Source organism: Emydura macquarii, unplaced genomic scaffold (genome assembly GCF_026122565.2).
Source record: "Emydura macquarii macquarii isolate MOO-44397 ecotype Brisbane River unplaced genomic scaffold, CSIRO-AGI_Emac_v2 contig_1045, whole genome shotgun sequence".
NCBI classification, from domain to species: Eukaryota; Metazoa; Chordata; order Testudines; family Chelidae; genus Emydura; species Emydura macquarii.
The window spans coordinates 5,901,869-5,923,223 of NW_027131182.1; the positions used below are offsets into that span (position 1 = coordinate 5,901,869).

Consider the following 21,355-nt stretch of genomic DNA (forward strand, 5'->3'; position numbering starts at 1 on the left):
TGATTCAAGATTTTTATTATATTTGATTCTATGCTTTCTTTCATATAAATAGTACCACTTCCCCTTCTTTCCCCATGCTCCCCCTCTCCCCAGCACAACCTACTCTGTCATTCCTATGTAATTTGTACCCTGGTACTGCCATGTCTCACTGATCATCATCATCGTTCCACCAAGTTTCTGTGATGCCTATTATAATCAATATTCTCATTTAACAGCAGGCACTGTAGTTCACCCATTTTAGTATTTACACTTTAGCATTTGTATACAAGCACTTATAACTTGTTTGCCTTTATGTGATGTAACTGAATGGGACTTTTCATTTGACTATTTCTCTTCAGTTCCTACCTGTACTTTATCAGCTTCTATCCTCTCCTCTTTACTAGGCTATAGAGAATCCCTGTTAACAGATCCTCCCCCAGAGATGCCTCTGCTCAAACCAGGTGCTCCACTGCACCGGCTGGCTTTCTCCTAGCTCTATGATCTTTTTAATTTTACACACCAGCAATCTGGCTCCATTTTGGCACGGGTGAAGCCCATTCTTCCTGTATAGGTTCCTCCTTTCCCAAAAGATTCTTCAGGTCCTAATTAACCTAACCTAACCTCCCCCCTCCCCCCCCTTCTCTAGACTATCATCTCATCCATGCATTGAGACTCTGCAGTTCTGCTTTATCTAGTTAGTCCAATGCGTGGAACTGGAAGCATTTCAGAGAATGCTACCACGGAGGTCCTGGACTTCAATCTCTTACTTAGCAGCCTAAATTGGGCCTCCAGGACCTCTCTTCTACTTTCCCTGTTATTGGTACCTATGTGTACACAACCACTCACTCCTCGCATGTAAGTCTGTCTAGAGATCTTGAGAGATCTGCAACCTTCGCAGGTATTAACTGAAGATTGCAGGACTGCCTGCTGAAAAATGATAATCAAAATGGTATCAAAGGTCAAGAGAATAGCACTGAGTGAAAGCATGAACGGGGTACCACATGGCAGCCAGACCAATTTCAGTCAACACATTATTTAGACATACCATAACATATCTTACATCTAGGCAAGTGAGTCCACAACCCATTAGGGATAAAGACCTTAGCTAAACACAGTCCATATGCAGAGTCTCCAATACTGAGACCCCGGAACAGAAATGAGTTCCCTCTAGAGTAATCATCAAGACAGAGAAATATCTGAAAGGGGTTCAATCCTATTTAAACTGTAACTCAAAGCCTGCTTAACATCAAGTTTACATAAGCTAGTCTCCCTCAGAGAACACGAATTTGGAGGAAAAAAACCAACCAAACTACGGATATTTCAGTTAAAAGATTAACTCAGAATCCATTCTGAGTAAAAGTTTAGAATAAACCTTGTTCTTAAGAGAATGTGATGAAGGTAGGTCCAGCCATCAAAGCTTGCAGCTTGTTTACTTTCCTTGCCAATATTAGACAGACAAGGTGGGTGAGGCAATACCTTTTATTGGACCAATTTTTGTTGGTGAAAGAGACAAGCTTTTGAACTTACACAGAGCTTATCCTGGGATCAGCATTGCTACAACAGTACTGCAAACAATTGCTGATATGGTAGCTAAACAGGTAGTATTAAAGATTGCACATCTTTTATATTGCCTAGGAAGGTTAAGTCCGACAACATAACACCAAGAACACCTAGATATGTAAAATTTCAAAAGGGAGTAGCTTACAACAGTACTAGTGGCCTTCCATTCAATCAGTAGATAGTTCTGATGTAAAAACGCACCCTTGAAGTTAAGAACACCAAACCAGTCTTCAAGAGAGTGAAAGGATATAAATGCAAATAAACTTCTCGATGTATTTGTTCAGACTTTTCAAATCCAGTAAAAAAACTCTCTGTCTCCATTTTTGTTTGGAGTGAAAAAAATAGGATTAGAAACTCCCCGCTCCTTCCCCCCGCCCGGAACCTCATGCTACTGAGGTTCTTCTTTATTTGCCATTTAAAAGAAACAGCTACTGGTGACAGTTTGGGGAGTTTCTCTCTGTCAACTGAAATTCCATTTTTGCTTTGTGAATGCCATGTTGTATTACAACTTCCATTTTGAATGTAAGCTTATGGTGGCTGAGTATTCATTGTGAGTAGGAACTTCATACCCAAAGTGTCTGGAAAGCTGTAACAGAGCAATCAAGGGCCATCAACTTTAAATGGCTCTACCTCAATGGAACAATGAGCATGACAGGAGGGCGATCAAAGCTGAAGAACTCTGCCCAGAATCTGAGGGGGTTGCAGCCTGGAAATTCCCCGGCATAAATGGAGGGACAAGAAAGAAGGAGGCTGGGAATGCTCTCTGGCAAAGCAGGCCATTTCACTGCCACAAGGCTGGAAGAGTTGCATGGCCTAAAAGACTCACAGAGGCAATAAGGTCACAAAGGACTGCATTCAGGAGTTTGTGTTTTCCCATAGATCTGTAACTCTTGCTCTTTTTAAGAGTAACGAGTTTGTATGTATATGAAATTATTTTGCTAAGTGTTTTCTTGCTTTACTTTCCTGCCATGCTGTGCTGCGCTGCAACCAGAAAACCAGAGCTCCTACAGCCAGGTATACTCTGGAGGGAATGTGTCTAAGCAGCAGGGAGATGGGGTGGAGGGGGGAGAGAGAGAGTCAGGAGGGCTGATGCATTTGTTCCAGGATCTAGGCAGCTGGACTTCAGGGCCTTATTGCCCCAGAAGGGAATCAGACAGGGTGTGACCTTGAGACACTCAGGCAGGAAGTGATCAGTCATTTCCAAGGCCCAGAAAGTTTAGAAGCACATAAAGAACAGGCCTGGAACTGGTTGTAGCAGCTACTTTTAAACCATTTCCCAAGTAAGGATAAGCAGTGTGGAGTGGATTTTGTTTAGATTACAGAAGCAGCTAGAGACCTAAAAAAGTGGGGCTTCCTTTGTACTAGGCACCGTACAACTTCATAGTAAGGGAGATCCCACCCTGAAGATCTTACAAACTAAACAGATAAGACAAAGGACAGAAAGGGAAAGAGGCACAGAGAGGTGAAGTGGCTTGCGCAAGATCAAAGCAGTTTAATCACAGAGCAGAGAACAGAACCCAGATTGTCTCCTGTGTCCCAGGCCAGCGATCTGTGGTTATACCATGCTGCCCTTGGATTGGACTGCATTGTCAGCCTCTGAATTCTAATCCCCAATGATCCTTAGCAATTGCACTTCATTCATGAAGCAGATGGTCCCAAAAAGAAGCAGGAAAGACAGACGTGGACTCTCAGGCCTTCTCTCACAAGTGATGCTTTAAAGATGGTGCAGATGTTGACAAATTTGAAGGAGCAGATGCCTGCCTATTTTGTTTTCCTTTATGCTAGCAACTAAATGGTTGATTCCTGGTAAGTAGTGACTTAAGATGATGATGTTGCAGACAAATGGCTGGTCCTTCTAATTTTGTCAGCTTCCCACCACCACCCAGGACGGCAGTCTCTTTCTTAACCTTCCTCTGAACATTTGCGTCCACGAGTCGTGACTCATGCAGCCCCATCCGGCAGCACTCCGCTAGATGGTTCCAAGCTTGTTGCCGTAGGGATATTCACAACTCACAGAAGCAGTTCTTGAAGAATTTATTTCCAAAATGTTCGATGTCAAGGTAGGCACATTGATCCCCCTTTGACACCAACTCTGAGGTGCAATTAGCTTCAGCCTGTTTTTGTGAATGGTGGCTATAAACAGGAGATGCCTCATCTTTTACTTCTAGTTGTAAATACAATAGTACCATAAAGTAGAGCCCTGTATGGGGCTATTTTTTTAATCCTGCTCCTGTCCCGCCTCCCAATGCTCGCTCCCCCATTGTTTCTTGAATTTTTATCCCACTCCCACTACGGGATCCCAGTCCTGCTGCAGGGGTCTGTCATAAAGGCAAGCAATACTACAGGGAAGTAAGTCATTGAATAGTACAAAAGAATAAGTGCAACTCTGGAGGGGCTTTTCCAAGTGGAAGAAAGGAAAACAATGTATGAGTCTCACATGTTAAAAAAATTAAAATAACTTTGTAAAGATGACATTCTGCTCTCTTCCCCATTAAGTTACCACTGTAATCAGAATCAAGTCTTAATTACACTGCAGTTATGGAGGCTTTTTACTGACCTGTGGAACTTTTTGATACTGACTCATTCTATATATAGCTATTTACAACACTTTCATTATAATTCAGTTGTTTCCTTTTTATAATGAACGAACGTCTGCTCTTTTGGACTTTGGCTTTATATTTGAGTGCTTTGAATGCAATGTAATTGTGTTGTGCTTACACTGACCATTCAGTACAAGCCAAATATGCATTGGGCCAAAGGGATTTATCCAAGATTTTAGATGGTAAGCTCTTTGGAACAGGGAGAGGCTTTTTCTTACGTGCAACTGCATACAGTGTCTTCCGCAAGGAGCTCTGGCCTTAGCTGGGGCCTAGAGGTGCTACAAATAAAAAAGCGATCTATGGTGCTGAACTCCCTACTGAGAACTGAAAGCACTCAGTATCTTGCAAGATCAGACCTCCTCCAGCTATTAAGACAGACTTATGAAGGCTCCTTGCAAAACATCTAAGGGACGACAATGGAGAGGAACACTGCCTTTTAAAAATCATTAATAAAATTTACTACGGTAACTGTGGTTCTTAAAAGGTTTTGCTTCTGTGGGTTCACACTGATGGGATATGACCCCAATTCCACTCCTGTCAACACAGAGCTTAATGAACCTGCCTGCATAAATGTCCTCTTATAGTACTGAGCAGTTGGGGTGACATTATGTAACAGTTGTGTGGTCCCAACCACTCTGTCAAGATTGAATACAGAAGAGATGATGGTACTACACAGAGGCAACACTCTCAGCGAGCCACAAGTAACTGACTCTTTGAAGGGGGTCTCTGCATTTTCCCATGTAAAGTCTAGCACAGACTACAATTCTAGCAGTTCGGGAAGGTGTGCTGACAAGTTCTAGTTTACACAAAGATAGCAGAACCACCCTCTGAAAATGGGCTCCAGGTGCCAAGTCAGGAGACTTGTAAGTCTGTGCATTGCTATGATGGATGTGTTATGAGGTGTGCATTCAACACTGCCTTGCCCTAGAAGAGTGATGTTATAATTTACAAGGTAGACTCCCGAGACCAGAGAATAGTTTAGTCCTACACAGGCACTGATTAAGTGAAGCAGTTTTCTGTACATTGTGCCCTTCAGACTCACGAAGTCTTGTGGATTTCCTAAATGACACAGTTAAATAAAAACTTTAAGACCTTTTGACATCTGAGGCATACATAGAGTCATTTCCCTCAAGTGAAAATGAGGTTTTGGAAACACCATCACAAGGTCAATGTTCTGATTCACATGATATTCATGGAGCAAGGATGGTCATTGAGGCACTAGCCTGGGACTCTGAATTGAACTTGGTCTCCTCAGCTCTGCTACAGACTATATAAAACAGGTCAGGTCAAAAGTAATTAAATGTCCCATTATTCAAACAGTAAGGCAAAGCAATTCCAGACTGGGATGGAACGCAAGACAACAGGTCTGATAATGGTAAGAAATATCTATATAATAATTATGTTTGGCCCATGTTGCAGCAACCAGTGTAATTCATGCTCTATCTATCTTTATGACCAGTGGTGGAATAAAAGGACAATCAATTAAGGACATGCAGTGCCGCTTGTCACAAAAAGGGCGATGGATGCATGGCCCTATTTCTTGAACAGCAGACCCATCTGTTTGATGCACCTTCTGTGATGTTCCTGAAGCCTGTGAACTGCTACTGTGTTCTCTTTGCCCGTCAGACTGAGAAATAGGGGATTCACTTGGGCAGTCACCAATCTGCTGCTAGAGTTGCACCTCCTTTTGTATTGATATAATATACAGCTGTAGTTCTATTTGTTAGCATTTGAACAATGCAGTCATTGATCAGTGGCAACAGAAATTAGAGTTCACTTTATAACTTGCAGTTCCTCAACATTTATATGGAACTTGGTCTCCCACATATTTCACCAATCCTGCATGCTCAGCTTCTGGTGATGGGATCCTCAATGAAGACACATCTGTTACAATTACAACAGTTAGGGATGCGATACTGAAACAAACTCACTTCAACACATGGTGGCAGCTTGTAGACAAATGGGTGAATAATCAGTAAAGCTTCAATGTCATCCATATTTGGAGTGTATTTTGCTGCTAATTAACCATGCTAACTTGAAATAAGTTTGTTTAAAGGTGTTTAAGATGAGGAGTGGCCATCTACGTCATTAGCCTCAGGTAAAATCTCACTGATTTTAGATTAAGCTCTCAGAGGATGATAGCTTGTTAAGTGTCTCTGAATCTCTCTTCTGGAAGAAATATTTTGGCCCTACGGTAGTCCATGCTAGCCCTTATGAAAGGTTATTCAGGTAGGTACAAGTCCCAATTCAACTATCAATATGTTATAGATCTATGGACTGAGAAAGTCTGCAAGTCTCATGAGACGAGGTCTCAAATCAGCAAGTTGCGCAGGTTCAGGAATATGCTGATGCCAGAGATGGATGGATACCAGTGCCAGGCACTCTGAAAACACCTTTGGCCCAACAGAAAAGCCAGAGGGCAGCACCTTTTATTATTATTACTTGTATTACTGTAGCACTACTGTACTCACATATCAGGACCCTGTTCTACAGTGCATCTGGCACAAATAGAACAAAGACAGTCCCTGCCCCAATTTATAAAGTTCACCTTACACATAACAATTGAGGTATTTTCTTGAAGTCACTCCAATAGCTATCTGAAAGTAGGCACCTTTAAGCCAAGAGCCTTAATTCAGTCTAGAGGGGAAAGGTAGGAAATGATGGAAGCGAACTTGAACTACCTAATTAAGTTGGTCAGTTTTTGGAGGCCAATTTTGGGAAGGTCTCAATATGCCAGGTTTTGGCGGCCAACTTTTGGGCAGTTTCAATATGCCATCCCTCCCACGCCCCCAATTGCCCAGGCAAGAAAACAGAGATACTTCCCATATATCCCTGTAGGTCAGAAGGCCCAACCACCAAAACTGTCAGCTGCCTTCCCAACAGATTTGATGACACACTGATGTGTTTTCAATTCAAACCACTAGTTAACAATGTAAAATAAACCCAAGGGATACTGTCCTCTTGTACTTGAGGGCAGCAGAAGTTCTTGACAGAGTTTGCTGCATAGGACACAGGATCTCCCTATATGGAACAGCAATAGCATGTGGCTTGTACCATCAACCTAGGAGATTTAAAGTAGGCAGCTGTAATGTCTTTCAGAATGTGAATGTGAATTCAGGAAAAGTGTGCGTGCGGGAAAAACATTAACAGAGTTCAATACCTGGATAGACAGAAGATATTGGGGGAGAGCTTCCTTTTAAAGAAATATCTGAAATCTGAAATGAAGTTGAATTTTGAATTTCCTGGACTTCATTTTTTAAAAAATTATTATTGAACTAAAACTTCCAAGACTTAACAGGATTTTTTTTAAAGTTACTGACAAGTTTATAACCCAATGCCAGTTTAAAAGGTTTTTGCATTTCCCCCCCCAAATCATCTTCATTATCATCTGCACCTGGGAACTGGCCCTTGGCCTTTCAGCTCAATTCTTACAAAATATGGTTTTAAACAGACCTCTTGTTGATCCCCATGGAGCACTGCATTTAGTGAAGCCTGTGCCATGCACCAGGGTCAGGGTCTTGCTGAGACTGTGAAGTCTGTGTGTAACATGTGGGGAAACTTCCACGATCCGGTAGCTCTGCTGACTCAGCTTGTGAAATAGTTTTCCCCAGAACTAGTTAGTCCAGTGCAATTTAGAAGTACATTAATCTGGACTTACGTAGATGTTCGCACATCAAAGTCCACAAGATAAATGGAAAAACTGTACACTTCAGTCATGAGTTGGATGGGAGAGAAATCAAACACCACAAGCTAAACAAGGGTTCTCAGGCAGCATGTAAATCCTTAAGGGATTTATGATCTCTGCTGAGCCTTTGTGGCTTTTTAACAAACTTTGCAACTTGGGTTGAATTTTTACATAGCATGAGACACAAATCCCTTTGGCAAACTGCATAAAATCCATTGAACCTTTAGCAAATGTTCAAAAGTTTGCCATAGACTGAAGCACATTCTTATATCCCTATTCTGAAGTGACTAATTACAAAATAGAGAACATCAACTTCACAAAAAAGCCTTAAGCACTACATCTCACCAAGAGCTGATCAGGGAAACAAAACTGGAAGTTCCAGACCAAGCATTTGAGATGACATGACAAAAAAGTCATCTTTGTAATAACTTTTGAATTTCCAGCATCCGTGTCACAAGAAAAGTTGGAGCGTCAGCATTCAATTAGACATTTCTGGCATTTGTCAAATAAGTTGAGTAGCTTTTTACACTGAGTCTAATTTGTGGTCTTCTTGCATGTGGTGATCAAATACTACATAGGCTAAAACGTGCAATCATTTCAGTCATGCAAATTAGGTTTATTCCTAGAAACGTGTAACTTATGCAGTTTTAAACACTAATGCACATAGGTTACGTCTACACTACAAATTACTTCTGTATAATTTACATTGATGTGAATAATCCACACACTTCTGAGCAACATCAATTATACCGACCTAAGCACAGGTGTGGACAACGCTGTCAGCAGGAGAGACATTGCTATCACCTCTCACAGAGGCAGGAGTTAAGCTGACAGGAGAGTAGTCTCCCGTTGCCTTACAGCATCTTCACCAGAAGCGCTACAACAGCAGCTGCACCACTGCAGTGTAGACATAGCCATATTAATTCAGCAAATTTGATCTCTTAAAATGACTGTCCACAAGTTGTATTCAAGAACACTGAACTTGTCAACAGTAAATGTACAATTCAGGGAAGGAGCACTTACTTAATGACATTGCTGACTGCCCTTATGGATCTTGATTTAAAACCAAGGCACAAATGTAAATATTTAGCACTTTTTGGTCTCGATATTTGGGGAAATCAAACAAGTTAATCTTCTAAAACAGCTGATCAGCTACCAAGTGATTTTTTTTCTTATTGTTTTTAAGTTTCAAGACCCTTAACGAAGAAGAATTTTTGTTCAAGAAAGGTTCTAGTATATTTTATTTCCTAAAAAGAAAAATAAGAACCTGAACTAATTAAATCAAAATGTTGAAAACATTTCAGTTCCAAGTTTGCTGTATGCAAGAAGCATTGATCTTCATTATTAATTCAGTTGGGGAAGGGAAATATTTAGTTTTAACATCAGGTCCTTGATGGTAGAAGGCGGGGGGACGGGGAGGACCAGCTATCCAGGTTTGGGCCTCAAGTTCTGAAGTCATCATTTGGTGTGAACTGCTTCTGTTCATCTCAATGGAGTATTAGGTTTCAGAGTTATCTGGCTGCTTCTTGACTAGTTTCTGCCCTAAAATGCCCCACTATTGTAATTCCACTAATGGTAGCAATGATGGAAGCTCTCTCTATACTTGGAAAATTTGTAGTATTAGAATGTTTGTAGTGTTGTTATAACCATATTGGTCCCAGGCTATGAGAGAAACAAAGTAGGTGAGGTAATATCTTGTATCCTTCCCGAGACCTGAAGAACTTTGTGAAGCTCAAAAGCTTGTCCATTCCACCAACAGAAGTTGGTACAGTAAAAGATATTACCCTGCCTCTGTAGTATTAACTAATACGTTAGCTATACCTTTACCCTTGCTGAAGACAAGTACAGTCATATTTAAAAGTATGTTGGCTGGTGACAGTTAATATTCAGGGACGCAGAAGACTTTTCTACAATAGCTTTTTGTACCTCCCCACCCCACCATTAATGTTCCCCCTAACTGTTAACCACAACAAGCTAACACGTTTTTAAACACAGAACTGTTCTTGTCATACGAAGGGCAAAATTGCTTGCCAATATATTTTAAGTCGCATGATTTCACAATTTTAATGCAATGTATTTTCTTAATATAGATGGAGCCTGGTGTAGATACAGTGCTAGGGGCAGCCAGCATTTCAGCCACCGTGTCATCTAATCCTTCTTCAAGAAGGTCCAGATGACTGAGGAGAAAAAACCAAAAACACACTATACAATATGTTCAACTACTGCAGGTGGTAAAAATGGTTCTCACTTGAATAGTAGCAACCGTTTGTTTTTAAAACACTAGCAGCTACATAAGTTATTTACTTTGTCTATGCTAGAGCTTCTCACCAGGGAAGTGTATCCATGGTAGCAACAACAATAAGTTTTAGGAGGTTAAAAAAAAAAGTCCACTGTAGACAAAACTTCTGTAGCTTATTTTTCCTTCTCAAAATCCTGTATGTCTGGAACCTCTGGATGACTTCACTCAATCTCCTTCCACCATCATTCCCAAAACACATTTTTGTCCTGTTTTTGTTTTTTAAATTCCCACTGCTGTTAGCAATGTTGGGGACACAGGTAGGCAGCCCAAGTTAACAGGTTTTAGTTAGTTTGGCTACATGCTTATGTGACGTTGTGCAAGTTATTTAACCCAATCTTTGTCAAGCCAGCCAGCAGGTTGCTAATCAGAAGACTTATCCTCCCCTTCTTGCTACCAGTGCTCCTAAGCTCTCTCCACATTGTGGAAAACTTAAGGTTTCAGAGATAAGGAAAATTCTATTGTTTTGAGGGGAAAGGTATGAATTCATTTGAACAAATGATTTATACCCTCCACCAACTGTTTTTTTAATGGGATGTGAATGCTTGCAGCAGGAAGATTAGGAATGAAGAGTATACAGTTACGCTACCAAGGCCATGCCTAAAATTATGGGCGCTATAGAGGCACCGGTATGGCGCTATAGCTAGGCTGCTGTAACCCCACAGCATTGATACAAACTGCAACAATGGGAGGGATTTTTCTGTCACTGTACAAATTCCAACTCTCCGAGCTACGGTAGCTAGGTCAACTTAAGTGCTCTTCCGCCAGCCTAGTTTCATCCACACGAGGGGGTGGGTTGGCATAACAATCGAACTCAGGGGTGTTGATTTTTCACACCCTGAGGTACTGTATCTATGCTGACCTGTTTTAAGTGTAGACCAGGCCTGAAGTAGCAACCCCCAACGAAGCCTTGTCTACACAAGAGAAACACACATGTGCAACTTGCACTTCAACAGAACCTCTGTAATTTTAACAAGTGCAGGGTGTCCACACTATGCATCTTGGTTAGCGTTCACCTGTTGAATATATCCGCACAACACAGCTCCTTCAGCATGGACAACAGTTTAAAATTAGGTCAACACAGCTATGGCACTCAAAAGGTGAGAGAAATCCACACCCCTGAGCGCCACCGCTATGTCGACCTAACCCTAGACAAAGCTAGGTTGACAGAAAAGTACTTCAGTTGACCTAGCTACTGGTTGGAGTTCTTACAGTGATGGAAAATTTCCTCCAGTCACTGTAGTTCTGTACGACACTAAGGGGTTACAGCGGTATCGCTATGGAGCCATACCTATGCCGCTCTACCACTTGTAATGTAGACTTGGCCTCCAACTGCTCCAGGATGGGCATTAAGGATATTGTAAGTTTAAATATAACTGGCAAATAAGAGTCAGCTTCCATCTTTTTTGCTTTGTTATATAAAGAATGCTGGCAGTCCCCTCCCTCCCAATTAAAAATTCCTCTTGGCTAAAGAACATCTTTGTTAAGTTCCAATCACCCTAAGTCCTTCAATTAAATGCTCACAACAAACATGTTCCTTGGACCCCCATGAGTCCTCCAGGAAAATCCATACCAGACTTGACATTCCTGATATTTCAGTGATGAAACAATCAGGAAATGCATATTAAGAAAACACCTTTCAGGTTCTCTTTGCACATCACAGAGCAGCAACAAGAGATACAAAGGACACAAATCCAACTTTTGAAAGATCATTCACAGGACACTTTTAAATTGCATCAACACTGCATACAAATATTCTTTATATTTAACAAGAAAAATCTTATAAAACAGAAGAGCCAGGCACAGTGTTATAAAAGCTGCATTAGTTCAAAATCAGAAAGCAACCATATGTTCAGGAGATATGATGGGATAGCCACATTGAATGGTGCATCTGCAGTGTCCTTACTAATACTGGAATGGACACAAGGAAGGCAGTGTTTAGTGTCAAACTTCTCTAGTGCAGGGATTTCCAAACTGTGATGTGAGAGTTTGATGTGCTATCCATTCACCTCACACTTTAAGAAGGTGGTACATGATCCAATAACGTTTGGGAGTCACTGTTCTATGAATACATAGCTAGAATGCGTGTGTGTGTATGTGAGAGAGAGAACAGTCCCATTCAATGAATAAAAATACTAGAACAGTAACAGGTATTTCTAAATACAATTTTGAAAATTCTTTTGATAAATATACCACTTCTATACCAACCATTTGTTTAGCTATCTGAGATGGCAACTCATTAAAGAGAGACTAATACATCTTTAAGAAAAGCAATGCTTTTATGTCAGTGGATTTGGTAACAAAAGATAGGATTTTCATTACCGAGGTTTCTCTTCTGCTTCTGCTGCTTTTCCTCTTCTGAAACTATCACTCTGTTTATGACATGATCCTCTCCTCAGCAACTAAGTGTTTTATCACACACTAAAACATATGATGTCAGATGAGGAATAAAAGGAGGTGGAACAGATGAACACTTCAGGAACAAAGATCCTGTTTTCTTGCAAACTCTATTGTGAGAGTCATTTAAAACAAGACAAAGTACTGAAGAATATACTAGAAGGAACAATCCCTAAACTGGTGAAGAATAGACTGGATGGTCTAATGAGTCTTTTTCATCTAATTTCTATTATCCTCTGAAAGACGTAGAGAAATACAGAAAACGTTTTTTCAATTCTGTTTTCCCATGACATGTGACCAAGTCTTTAGTCGTTCATGCCTATTTCCTGGGAAAGCATTTTCACTTCTGAATACTGAAATTATTTGTTGTTTTCATGGACACTTTTAAAGAAAGGGTCTTAGACCTCTGTAGTGAACCCTGTTGCAAATGGGAATCAAGGAGCATATTACTATTCTAATCTGTAAACATTTGATTTTGAAGTTTACTAAAATGAACCCTTCAACTACTTACACCACAGAAATGATTAAATAAAAGGTATGTGTGTATATGCTTTTCATGAACAAATAAAAGAGAAAATCCTTGACCTGAGCAGCTTACAGATAGTCCAAACAGATAACACACAGACAAAGGACAGGGGAAAGTAAACTCAGTGAATGAACTGTGTTTAGCATGCATCTTGCTAGCGCCACTTATTTTGTATTGATTATTTTTATATTAATGTTACTATTCAGTTAACATTTATTTGAGGAAATACCATGGACTGTGTAGTTTAACTCACCATTTGACCCACACCAGCAAATGTAAACAATGTAACACAAAAAGGAACAGAGTGCTTTTGTTTAGGTACCTAATTTTAGGCAACCATGTCTGATTGTTTAGGTTCTCTCTCTTTACAAATTAAAAAAGTGCTTCTAATTTTCTGTTTCATTACTTTGACACTTACCAGAAACACTTGTGAACAAAATGATTTTACCAAACACCCTCATCTTTCTCTCCCACCTGATATCACAAGAAAGCGACAATACTGAAATTGTGACATCACAACCATGACCTTATCATGAAAGCATGATTCGAAAAACAAACATGTGACTTTGCAGTAAGATCAACAGGAAGCAAAAACTGGAGTGTGAGAGCAAGAACACTTAGTCAAACAAGTGACAGTTAAAAATAGCAATAAGGGAAATAACACACATTTATTCCCCAGTAAGTTCACTCATTGTAGAAGTCTCATCATCTTATTAGTCTGAATGAGCATGAATGGAAGTTTGTCATAATAAAGGCCTAAGCATGTAATTCCACAAACATTCAGGCAAGTGAGTCTTCATTCACTTATCAGTCTCATAGAAGTCAACGAGATTACTCACATGCATGTATTTGCAGAATCTGGCCCAAAGCTAGTAAATTTCAAACTCAATTTAATAGATTGTATTTTTAAAAAGCCACACTAAAAGTAAAACAAACTATTTGTACACAACCAGATTATATTGAAATATATGATTTAAAGTTTATTAACACACACACAAACAAGTAATCACCACTAAATGTATGAGTCTGAACTAATCCTGCACTCAGCTCTTTATGCAGGCTTCCCAGGCCATTCCAGTTTCATGTTTTATTACATGCAAGGACCCCTTCCCACCAACCGTGAGCCTCAGTTATTGTATCCCTAGACAAAAATAATAAAAAAAAATAGACTGGGGGAGTTAGTTTAAGGGACTGGTTGAAGAATTCACCCCACTGATTGAGAACGAAGAGAAGCATTCATTCAGCTCTTTCATGCCATTATCCAAATCTGAATAGCTGCTGCTACTAAAATTGGGAAAAAAACCTTATCAAGTTTAACCAAGTAGTCTGATTTGACCAATCTGCAGAGGAAGAGATTACAGTACTACCCCCTCAGAACACTACCTCTGCCTGCCTACAGTGGCTTGTGCAGGTTTATGCTCAGGCTGTTGTCCAGCATCCTCTCGCCAATGTAGATAAGCTATACCCCCTCCATGTCAGGTTGGTAATGCCAGCCCGTTAAGCAGACTCTGGTTTCCCATTCTAGTAGCATTGTCCTGTGCCAGCTCAGTTCTGCCATACCACCCCGTTGGTTCACCCAAGCTTCAGGCCACCTCAAGCAGAACTTGACTGGTGAATCTCACCTCCACAGAGTCCCACCCCTTTTAATACTCACCACCACCTTGCCGGAGTCAGTGATATCTGACTGCACTTGCTCTGGCATTCTTCAGGCTTCCCCACCCCACCCCTGCCCGTCATCCTGCCACCAACGTACTCTCACCCCTCACAGAGCTCATCCCATCCAACTTCCAGGGGAACTATGGCCCATGCCCATCCGCGACGAGCTCAGCTCACCCAACCAGGGTGCTATTGCCTATCCTCCCAGCAAGGCTCAGCCCTCACCCCACGTCTCCTCTGGTCAAATTTCCTGGACCAGGCTCACTCACAACCCCTCTTCAGGGGCTGGTCCCCCCACCATCCTCCATGGAAAGTTTCCCACCCCCTTCTCCTTAGCAGATCCCCATGTGGGCAGGGCCCCCACATGAGGGGGGGGGGGGAAAGAAGGGTACACTTCACCTGGGCCCAGAGGGGCCCGGCCAAGGCTGCAACCCCCATGGGTGTGTGTGTGGGAGTGGGCCCATGTTACAAGTTTGTACTGGCCCCGAAAAAATTATGCTTGGACCCTGCATGTGGGCCCCCCTCATCTCTCTGGGGCACGCCCTCCTGCCCTCCACGGGCAGGCCCAGAGTCCCCAGCTCCCCCCTCCATGGCACATCCTCAGCGAGGCGCTCTCCGTCCCCCACGATCGTCCCCCAGGGTCACTTGCCATGCTGCCCACACCGCCACCCAAGGCTAACACCCGCAGGAGGCTCCCCGGGGTTACCCCATCCCCGCACGGCAGCCTGTCCGGGCTCTCCCTAGCCTCCTATCCCCCCGGCACATCACCGGGGCCTCCCTGCCCCTCTCGGGCCAGAGCCTCCCCTGCGTGGCTTACCCGGGCGGCCTTCTCTCGCACAACCGGGCCTCCCCTCCCCGCTCGCACCAGGCCCGCTCCGCTCCCCCGATCCAACCAAGCGGGAAGGCCTCAGCTTCCCCCCTCCCCCTTCTGCTGGGATCGCCCAGGCCGCATCCCCATCTCCGCCGGCACGACTCGCCCCGGCTGCCGGCGCCCCCTGTCCCCCCGAGCGGGGCGCGGCGGGGCGGGACTGGACTCACCCTGACGGCCGACGATCTCGGCCACATGCTCGGAGCTGGGCACCGGGACGCACTCGGTGGTGTTGACACTCTTCCTCCGCAGCAGCGCCGCCTGCTCCCCGTTCAAAGCCGGGCCTGCCGCCGCCGCCCCTCCGCCCAGGCCGCCGCCGTAGGCGTGGGACAGCATCGCCGCCATCATGCCCTGGGGATCGTCCGCCCCGTACAGCACCCCGGCCGCCGCCGCCGCGGCCACCGCCTCCTGCGCATCGAAGGCGGCGGCGGGGGAGAGCAGCACCGAGCCGAGGCCGGGCAGCAGCGGGTGAGGCGGCGGCGGCAGGTCCCCCGGCGGCTGCTGCGAGGGCGAGGAGGAGGACGACGAGGAGAGCAGCAGCAGCGAGGCCGGGTCCTCCTCCTCCTCCCCCGCCAGCAGCTCCTCCTCCTCCTCCTCCAGCTCTAGGTCCCCTTCGTCCGCCAGTGCCACCTCCTCCTCCTCCTCCTCCTCCTCCTCCGCCCCGTCGGGCCCCGGCTCCCGCAGCGGGGGCAGCCAGGCCGCCAGCCGCTGCCGGACTGGCGCCTCCCCGCTGCCCGCTAGGCCGTGATCGTGGAGGCCCAGCCCGGCCAGGCGATCCCGCAGCAGCAGGGTGTCCGGCTGCTGGAGCAGCAGCGGGGGCAGGTGCTGCGGCTCGGGGGGCTCCTCCTGAGGGCAGGCGGCGGCGCTGCCGCTCGGCATGGCCGGGGGAGGGGGCTCGGCTAGGTCCGGGTCCTCCTGCTGCTGCTGCTGCTGCCGCCGCCGCGGAGCCTAGCAGGGCAGCGTCCTCTCCATGCCGCTGCCGGGGACACCGAGTGAGGCGGGGGCCGGGGGCTCCGGGCGCGGCCTGGGCGCTGCCGCCGCCGCCGCGCTCAGCGCTTCTTTTGTTCCATCGCTTCCGCACTCCAGAAAGAGCCGCAGGCGGCGGCGAAGGCAGCTGCAGCCCCTCGCCGCCGAGCGATTGGATGGTGGAGCCGGTGCCGGGGCAGGACTGGGAGGGAGAGAAAAGCAAGCAAGCGCCCCCGCCCCGGAGCAAGCGCTGATTGTCGGGGCGGCCCAGCGCCGGCGAGCACAGCGCTGATTGTGACGGCAAGGAGGCCGAGCCGGGCCGGGTCCCCCTTTCCTCCGCCTCCTCCCCGGGCCTGGGTGAGGTGAGGGGTCAGGTCAGGCCGGCCGGATGGCGGCTCTGCTGCAAGGGGAGGAGCGGAGGCGACGGGGCTAGCACAGAGAAAAGGGCCGAGAGCCGCCCGCCCGCGAACACGTGCGCGGGGGGCGGCCTGAGAGGCGGTTCGGGCGCCGCCTGGGTGTGTGTGTGTGTCGCTGGCTGGAGAGAGACCGGCCCTTGGGGGCTGCCTGTGCCCGGAGTCCGCGTGTCCCGGGAGTGCGCCGAGGGGTGTGTGTGCGTGCGCTGAGTGTAGCTGCTGGGACGTGCGGAGTGGCTGTATGGGATTGCCCTCTAGTAGCCCAGCCCCTCCTTATTTAAAATGTAGAATACCAGGAACGTGCTTTTCCAGACTGTGTCCAGAAAGTCTCAGCCTTTGCCCAGGGTGTGTGAGAGCGCGTGTGGGCTGAGATCCTGCATTAAGGCGCAGGTATCACTTAGCTACTGGTGTGTGGCCCCTGTACAGCCAGAATGCGGTTTACAGCTGGTGCAAGCCCCAGCACTGATCGCACTGCACCCTGGGCGAGTATTGTTGCCCCTTCTCGTCCTGAACGCAACTAGTAGAAATTTCAGGACCCTGGGGATGGCTCCACTTGGAAACAGAAGTCGATGGAGTCTGGTTTTCTCTTTGATGCATAGCCCAGGTCCACCCTCTGACAGGCATGAATTTCTGGTTCTGGGTCACACCCAGGCCCTAGGGCACGACACTCCTGCCCCGCCTCTTCCACCCACGGCCCTGCCCCCAATCTGCCCGAAGGGCTTGCGGCACTCAGCCTGCTCCCTGCTGTGTCCCTTCCCCCCTTCCTCTCTTCCACACTCCTCCTTCCCCAGAGGACTGAGCGACAGCTGAGGGGGGGGGGGGGGATGCAGCTGCAGGGAGGTCAAGTGGGGAAAGGAGGGTGTGGAAGAGAGGAGGGGGGCCAAGTGGGGAGGTGGGCTGGTAGGGTGGGCCCATGTGGGTGGGGAGTGAGGTGGACTGTGGGTAGAGGCCATGGGGAGAAGAGGGCAGGTTGGGGAGCTAGCCTCTCAGAGGGGAAGATTTCACCCTTCCTCCCGTGGCCCCGGCCCCTTTTAAAATTGCCAGGCTGCTGGGAAATTGCCCTCTTTGCTCCTATCTGGCAGCAAGCCTGTTGATGCATCTGTATTTATTTACAAGGAATGTAAAAAGTCCTGCTTCTGTATAAATATATCATGAATGTATAGAGTCCTGGTTTGAACACAGGAGGAACTAAGAACAAAAAGAGCAGTTTTTTTTAGCTTACACAGTCAAGCCTCTTTATCCAACAGACCCAAAAGCTCTCTCCCTTTTCCCAGAGTCACACTGCTCACCAGCTACTGTTTGGCTTTCTTGCTGTCTACTTCTGCCTCTTGCTCTGTTGTTGTGTCTCTCGCCCCCCATCCCCACATTTTAGGTATGGGCCCTTAATTATCTCTTACTATCTTAGATGAAGGGCACATTCACACATCAATTTGAACAAGTTTTAATTCAACCTATAACAAGTCTGCACCCAGCTCATAACAATATTTTCAGCCTTTCATATATAAGCTATGCATTGTCTTTCTTTCTAAACACTTGTGGCCGTTTTCCTTGGACCCTCCCACAAGTTTCACAGCTCTCAAACTATCCTCTCTCAAAAGTAAATGAAAGTCCCTGGCTGATATTCTTGTTATTTTCCAGCAGCATTCCTCACCAAAAGGCATATATCAGGCACACAGCCTCAATATTAAAGTTGCTTTTCACCATACTTCTCAACTAGTCCACAGCTAGCAGAAACTTTGAAAATTCCACCCAGTGACCTCGATCCTACAGACCCAGACCTACTTAACATTACTAATGTGCATACATGTTTGCAGGATCAGAGCTAATGTTCCATATGGTAGGAAATTAATCTCACATTGAAAAAAAACTCTTGCACTATTATTTTTCTGGTCCTCATTCTGGGCCTTTGACCCACGTTGGACCTAGTCAGGCTGCGATGTTTACTCAGTGTAGAACCAGAGACGGACCAATAGTTCTTTCTGCATGGATAGAAAGAACAAGCATTTTTCCTGCACTCTCATTGGTCTAGTATATCCACCCTCTTCAGTTTTTTCCCTAGCACAAGTGGTGTTTTTTGTTCATTCCCTGTACAATAGCCTTGGTAAATCCACCCTATTTAAGACATATTATTGAATACAGCAGCAAGAAAAAAGTACAGGATATTATTAAATTTGCTTTGGTTATATTTTCTAATGCAATATTAGCACACAGGTGTTGGTGGGTGTACAGTTTATGAGCGTCTCCCATATTTGCCCAAACAATTCAAGGGGTTGTCAGCCATTGAAGGGAACCATGCAATGCAAGTCTGAGCTGGAGAAAAGAATGCATACTTTGCATGATAGATTCAGAGTGAGCAATGCAGGATGCTTCAAAACTAATTTATCTTTCCAGCTTGATTAATTTAAATGTTGTTTCCTTTAACCTTTTTTTTTCATTATTTGCCTGATTTATTTGTAAAGTCAAACAGTAGGAAACTTTCTTTTTAAATTAAATAGAAATGTGCTGAAAAAGTGAGGGATATCAATCTATACAAGAGTCTGTCCCTCCTTTGCAAACTGATTATGATAATCATCTCTGTTTTTTAGTTTATTAATCAGAACATTTTGCAAACTAAATAATAATATGGCTGTCATGCTGGCTGGAATGGGGGGAGGGGGGGGGCATTTATTATATTTGTTAACATCACCACATCAGAATCATAATAATTAATGTGGGATATGCCATGTCAGGTACCGTTAGAAAGGCTATAATGTGCTAAGTAAGATGATAATGTTTATGTTCATGTGTTATGTGTGTAATGGAAGTTATGGATATGTTTTTATCTGTATTTCATATTGCACTGTGTTTCTGGGCAACAGCCCAGACAGGATGGCTGCGGCACTAGCCTGCTTAATGGCCCATTAAGGAAATTCACAGGTACAATGGGCCCAGGGGGAGAAGCCAGGGAGAAGCCTGATGAGTCACCAGGACTTACTCATGTGACCCTGGACTCGATCTTATTCCTGTAAATTTCCACAAGCAGCATGGGAAAGGCCAAAGGACATAAAAGGCAGCTGCCCCACATCCATTTTGTCTTCAGTCAGTCTTCATTCATCTCTGGATCAACTCATCTACAACTGAACTGAACTTAAGCTGTGAAACAAATGACAGACCCATCCAGGTACTGGATGTATACCAGAGGGACTATACAAGCCTGCAAACTCCACAATTCTACTAGAAACCTGATATATATGGACTTTCCAGTTATTTGTATGTATGTGATTGCTTTAATCCTTTAACACTTTTCTTATAGTTTGTTTCTTTTTTTTTATAATAAACCTTTAGTTTTAGTTACTAAAGGATTGGCTGGCAGCATAGTATTTTGGGTAAAATCCAAATTTATATTGATCTGGTGCTGTGGCTGACCCTTTGGGGTCAGGAGGAACCTTTTTAGTAAAAAGCATAGAGTTTTAAATAACTGGTCTCTATACTGGACCTAGTGGCTGATTGGGAGCCAGAGACTGAAATGCAGTGAAGGGGGCTGTGTATATTTTTGTTTTGGCTTCTTGATAACCAGTGTGGGGAATCAGAAGCATTGTTTGTGACTGGTTGGGAAGTCTGACTTCAGTGTCACCCACCAGCGTTGAGAGAATCTGCTCTCCTTTTGCAGCCTGCCCTGACCTTGGCATTTTCAGGTGGCTACCCTAGGCACGGACGGGTCACAATGGCACAGAGTTTAAAAAAGAGATGCAGTTTTGCATAGTATTACTGGGATGTTTTTATTTTTGAGTAGCAGTTTTGGTCTCCAAAATTGGCCTGGTATGAAGTCCTGTTGACTTCAATTATATTCTTCTAAAGCCCTTTATTTAGGAACTGGGGCATGCTACCTCAATTGTTTACCATTATAAAGATGCTTAGGGCCAGATTCACAAATGGACCTAGGTGCTTAACTGCTACTTTAAGTGTCTAAGTCCAACATTTAGTCACCACATTTAGTCAGAAAAACCCTAACTAATGCTGTAGGTGCTTAAATTTTTGCTGTAAAAGTTCTCTAGGTACCTAATATTTTGTTTCTGGGCACATGTTGCCTCACTTTAGGTGTCCAGATGCCTAAGTTCCAGTGCGATCCTCAAACCCGGGGAAGGTAGGTACTCGACCGTGGGGCCTGATCCAATAGACATGCTCATTGCTTAGTTCAGGGCCCTTTCAAAATCCAGCAAGAGAAGGCCTAGTTGCCTCTCTTGTAACTTTAGCCCAATGTGTAGAGCACTCACTCAGGCTGTGGGAGACTTCAGTTCAATTTCCCTCTCTGCCTGATGGAGAGAAAAAGGATTTGAACATGGGTCTTCGAATTCTCAGGAGCGTGCTCTAACTACTGGGCTCATGGATATTTTGGTGTAGGGCTCTCTAAATCTCTCCTGTTGAAGCTG

General features: G+C 44.8%; 1 protein-coding gene across 1 annotated transcript in view; it reads right to left on the reverse strand.

Annotated features, from left to right (window-relative positions):
* MEX3C (mex-3 RNA binding family member C) overlaps nucleotides 1-17,562 on the reverse strand; it is a 30,264-nt gene extending 12,702 nt beyond the window's left edge. The window contains exon 1 of the mRNA XM_067545410.1: nucleotides 15,738-17,562. Within this exon, the coding sequence (XP_067401511.1) occupies nucleotides 15,738-16,446 (709 nt within the window). The 5' untranslated portion in view covers nucleotides 16,447-17,562. The remainder of the gene's footprint in view (nucleotides 1-15,737) is intronic.
* Between the last annotated feature and the right edge of the window lie 3,793 nt (nucleotides 17,563-21,355).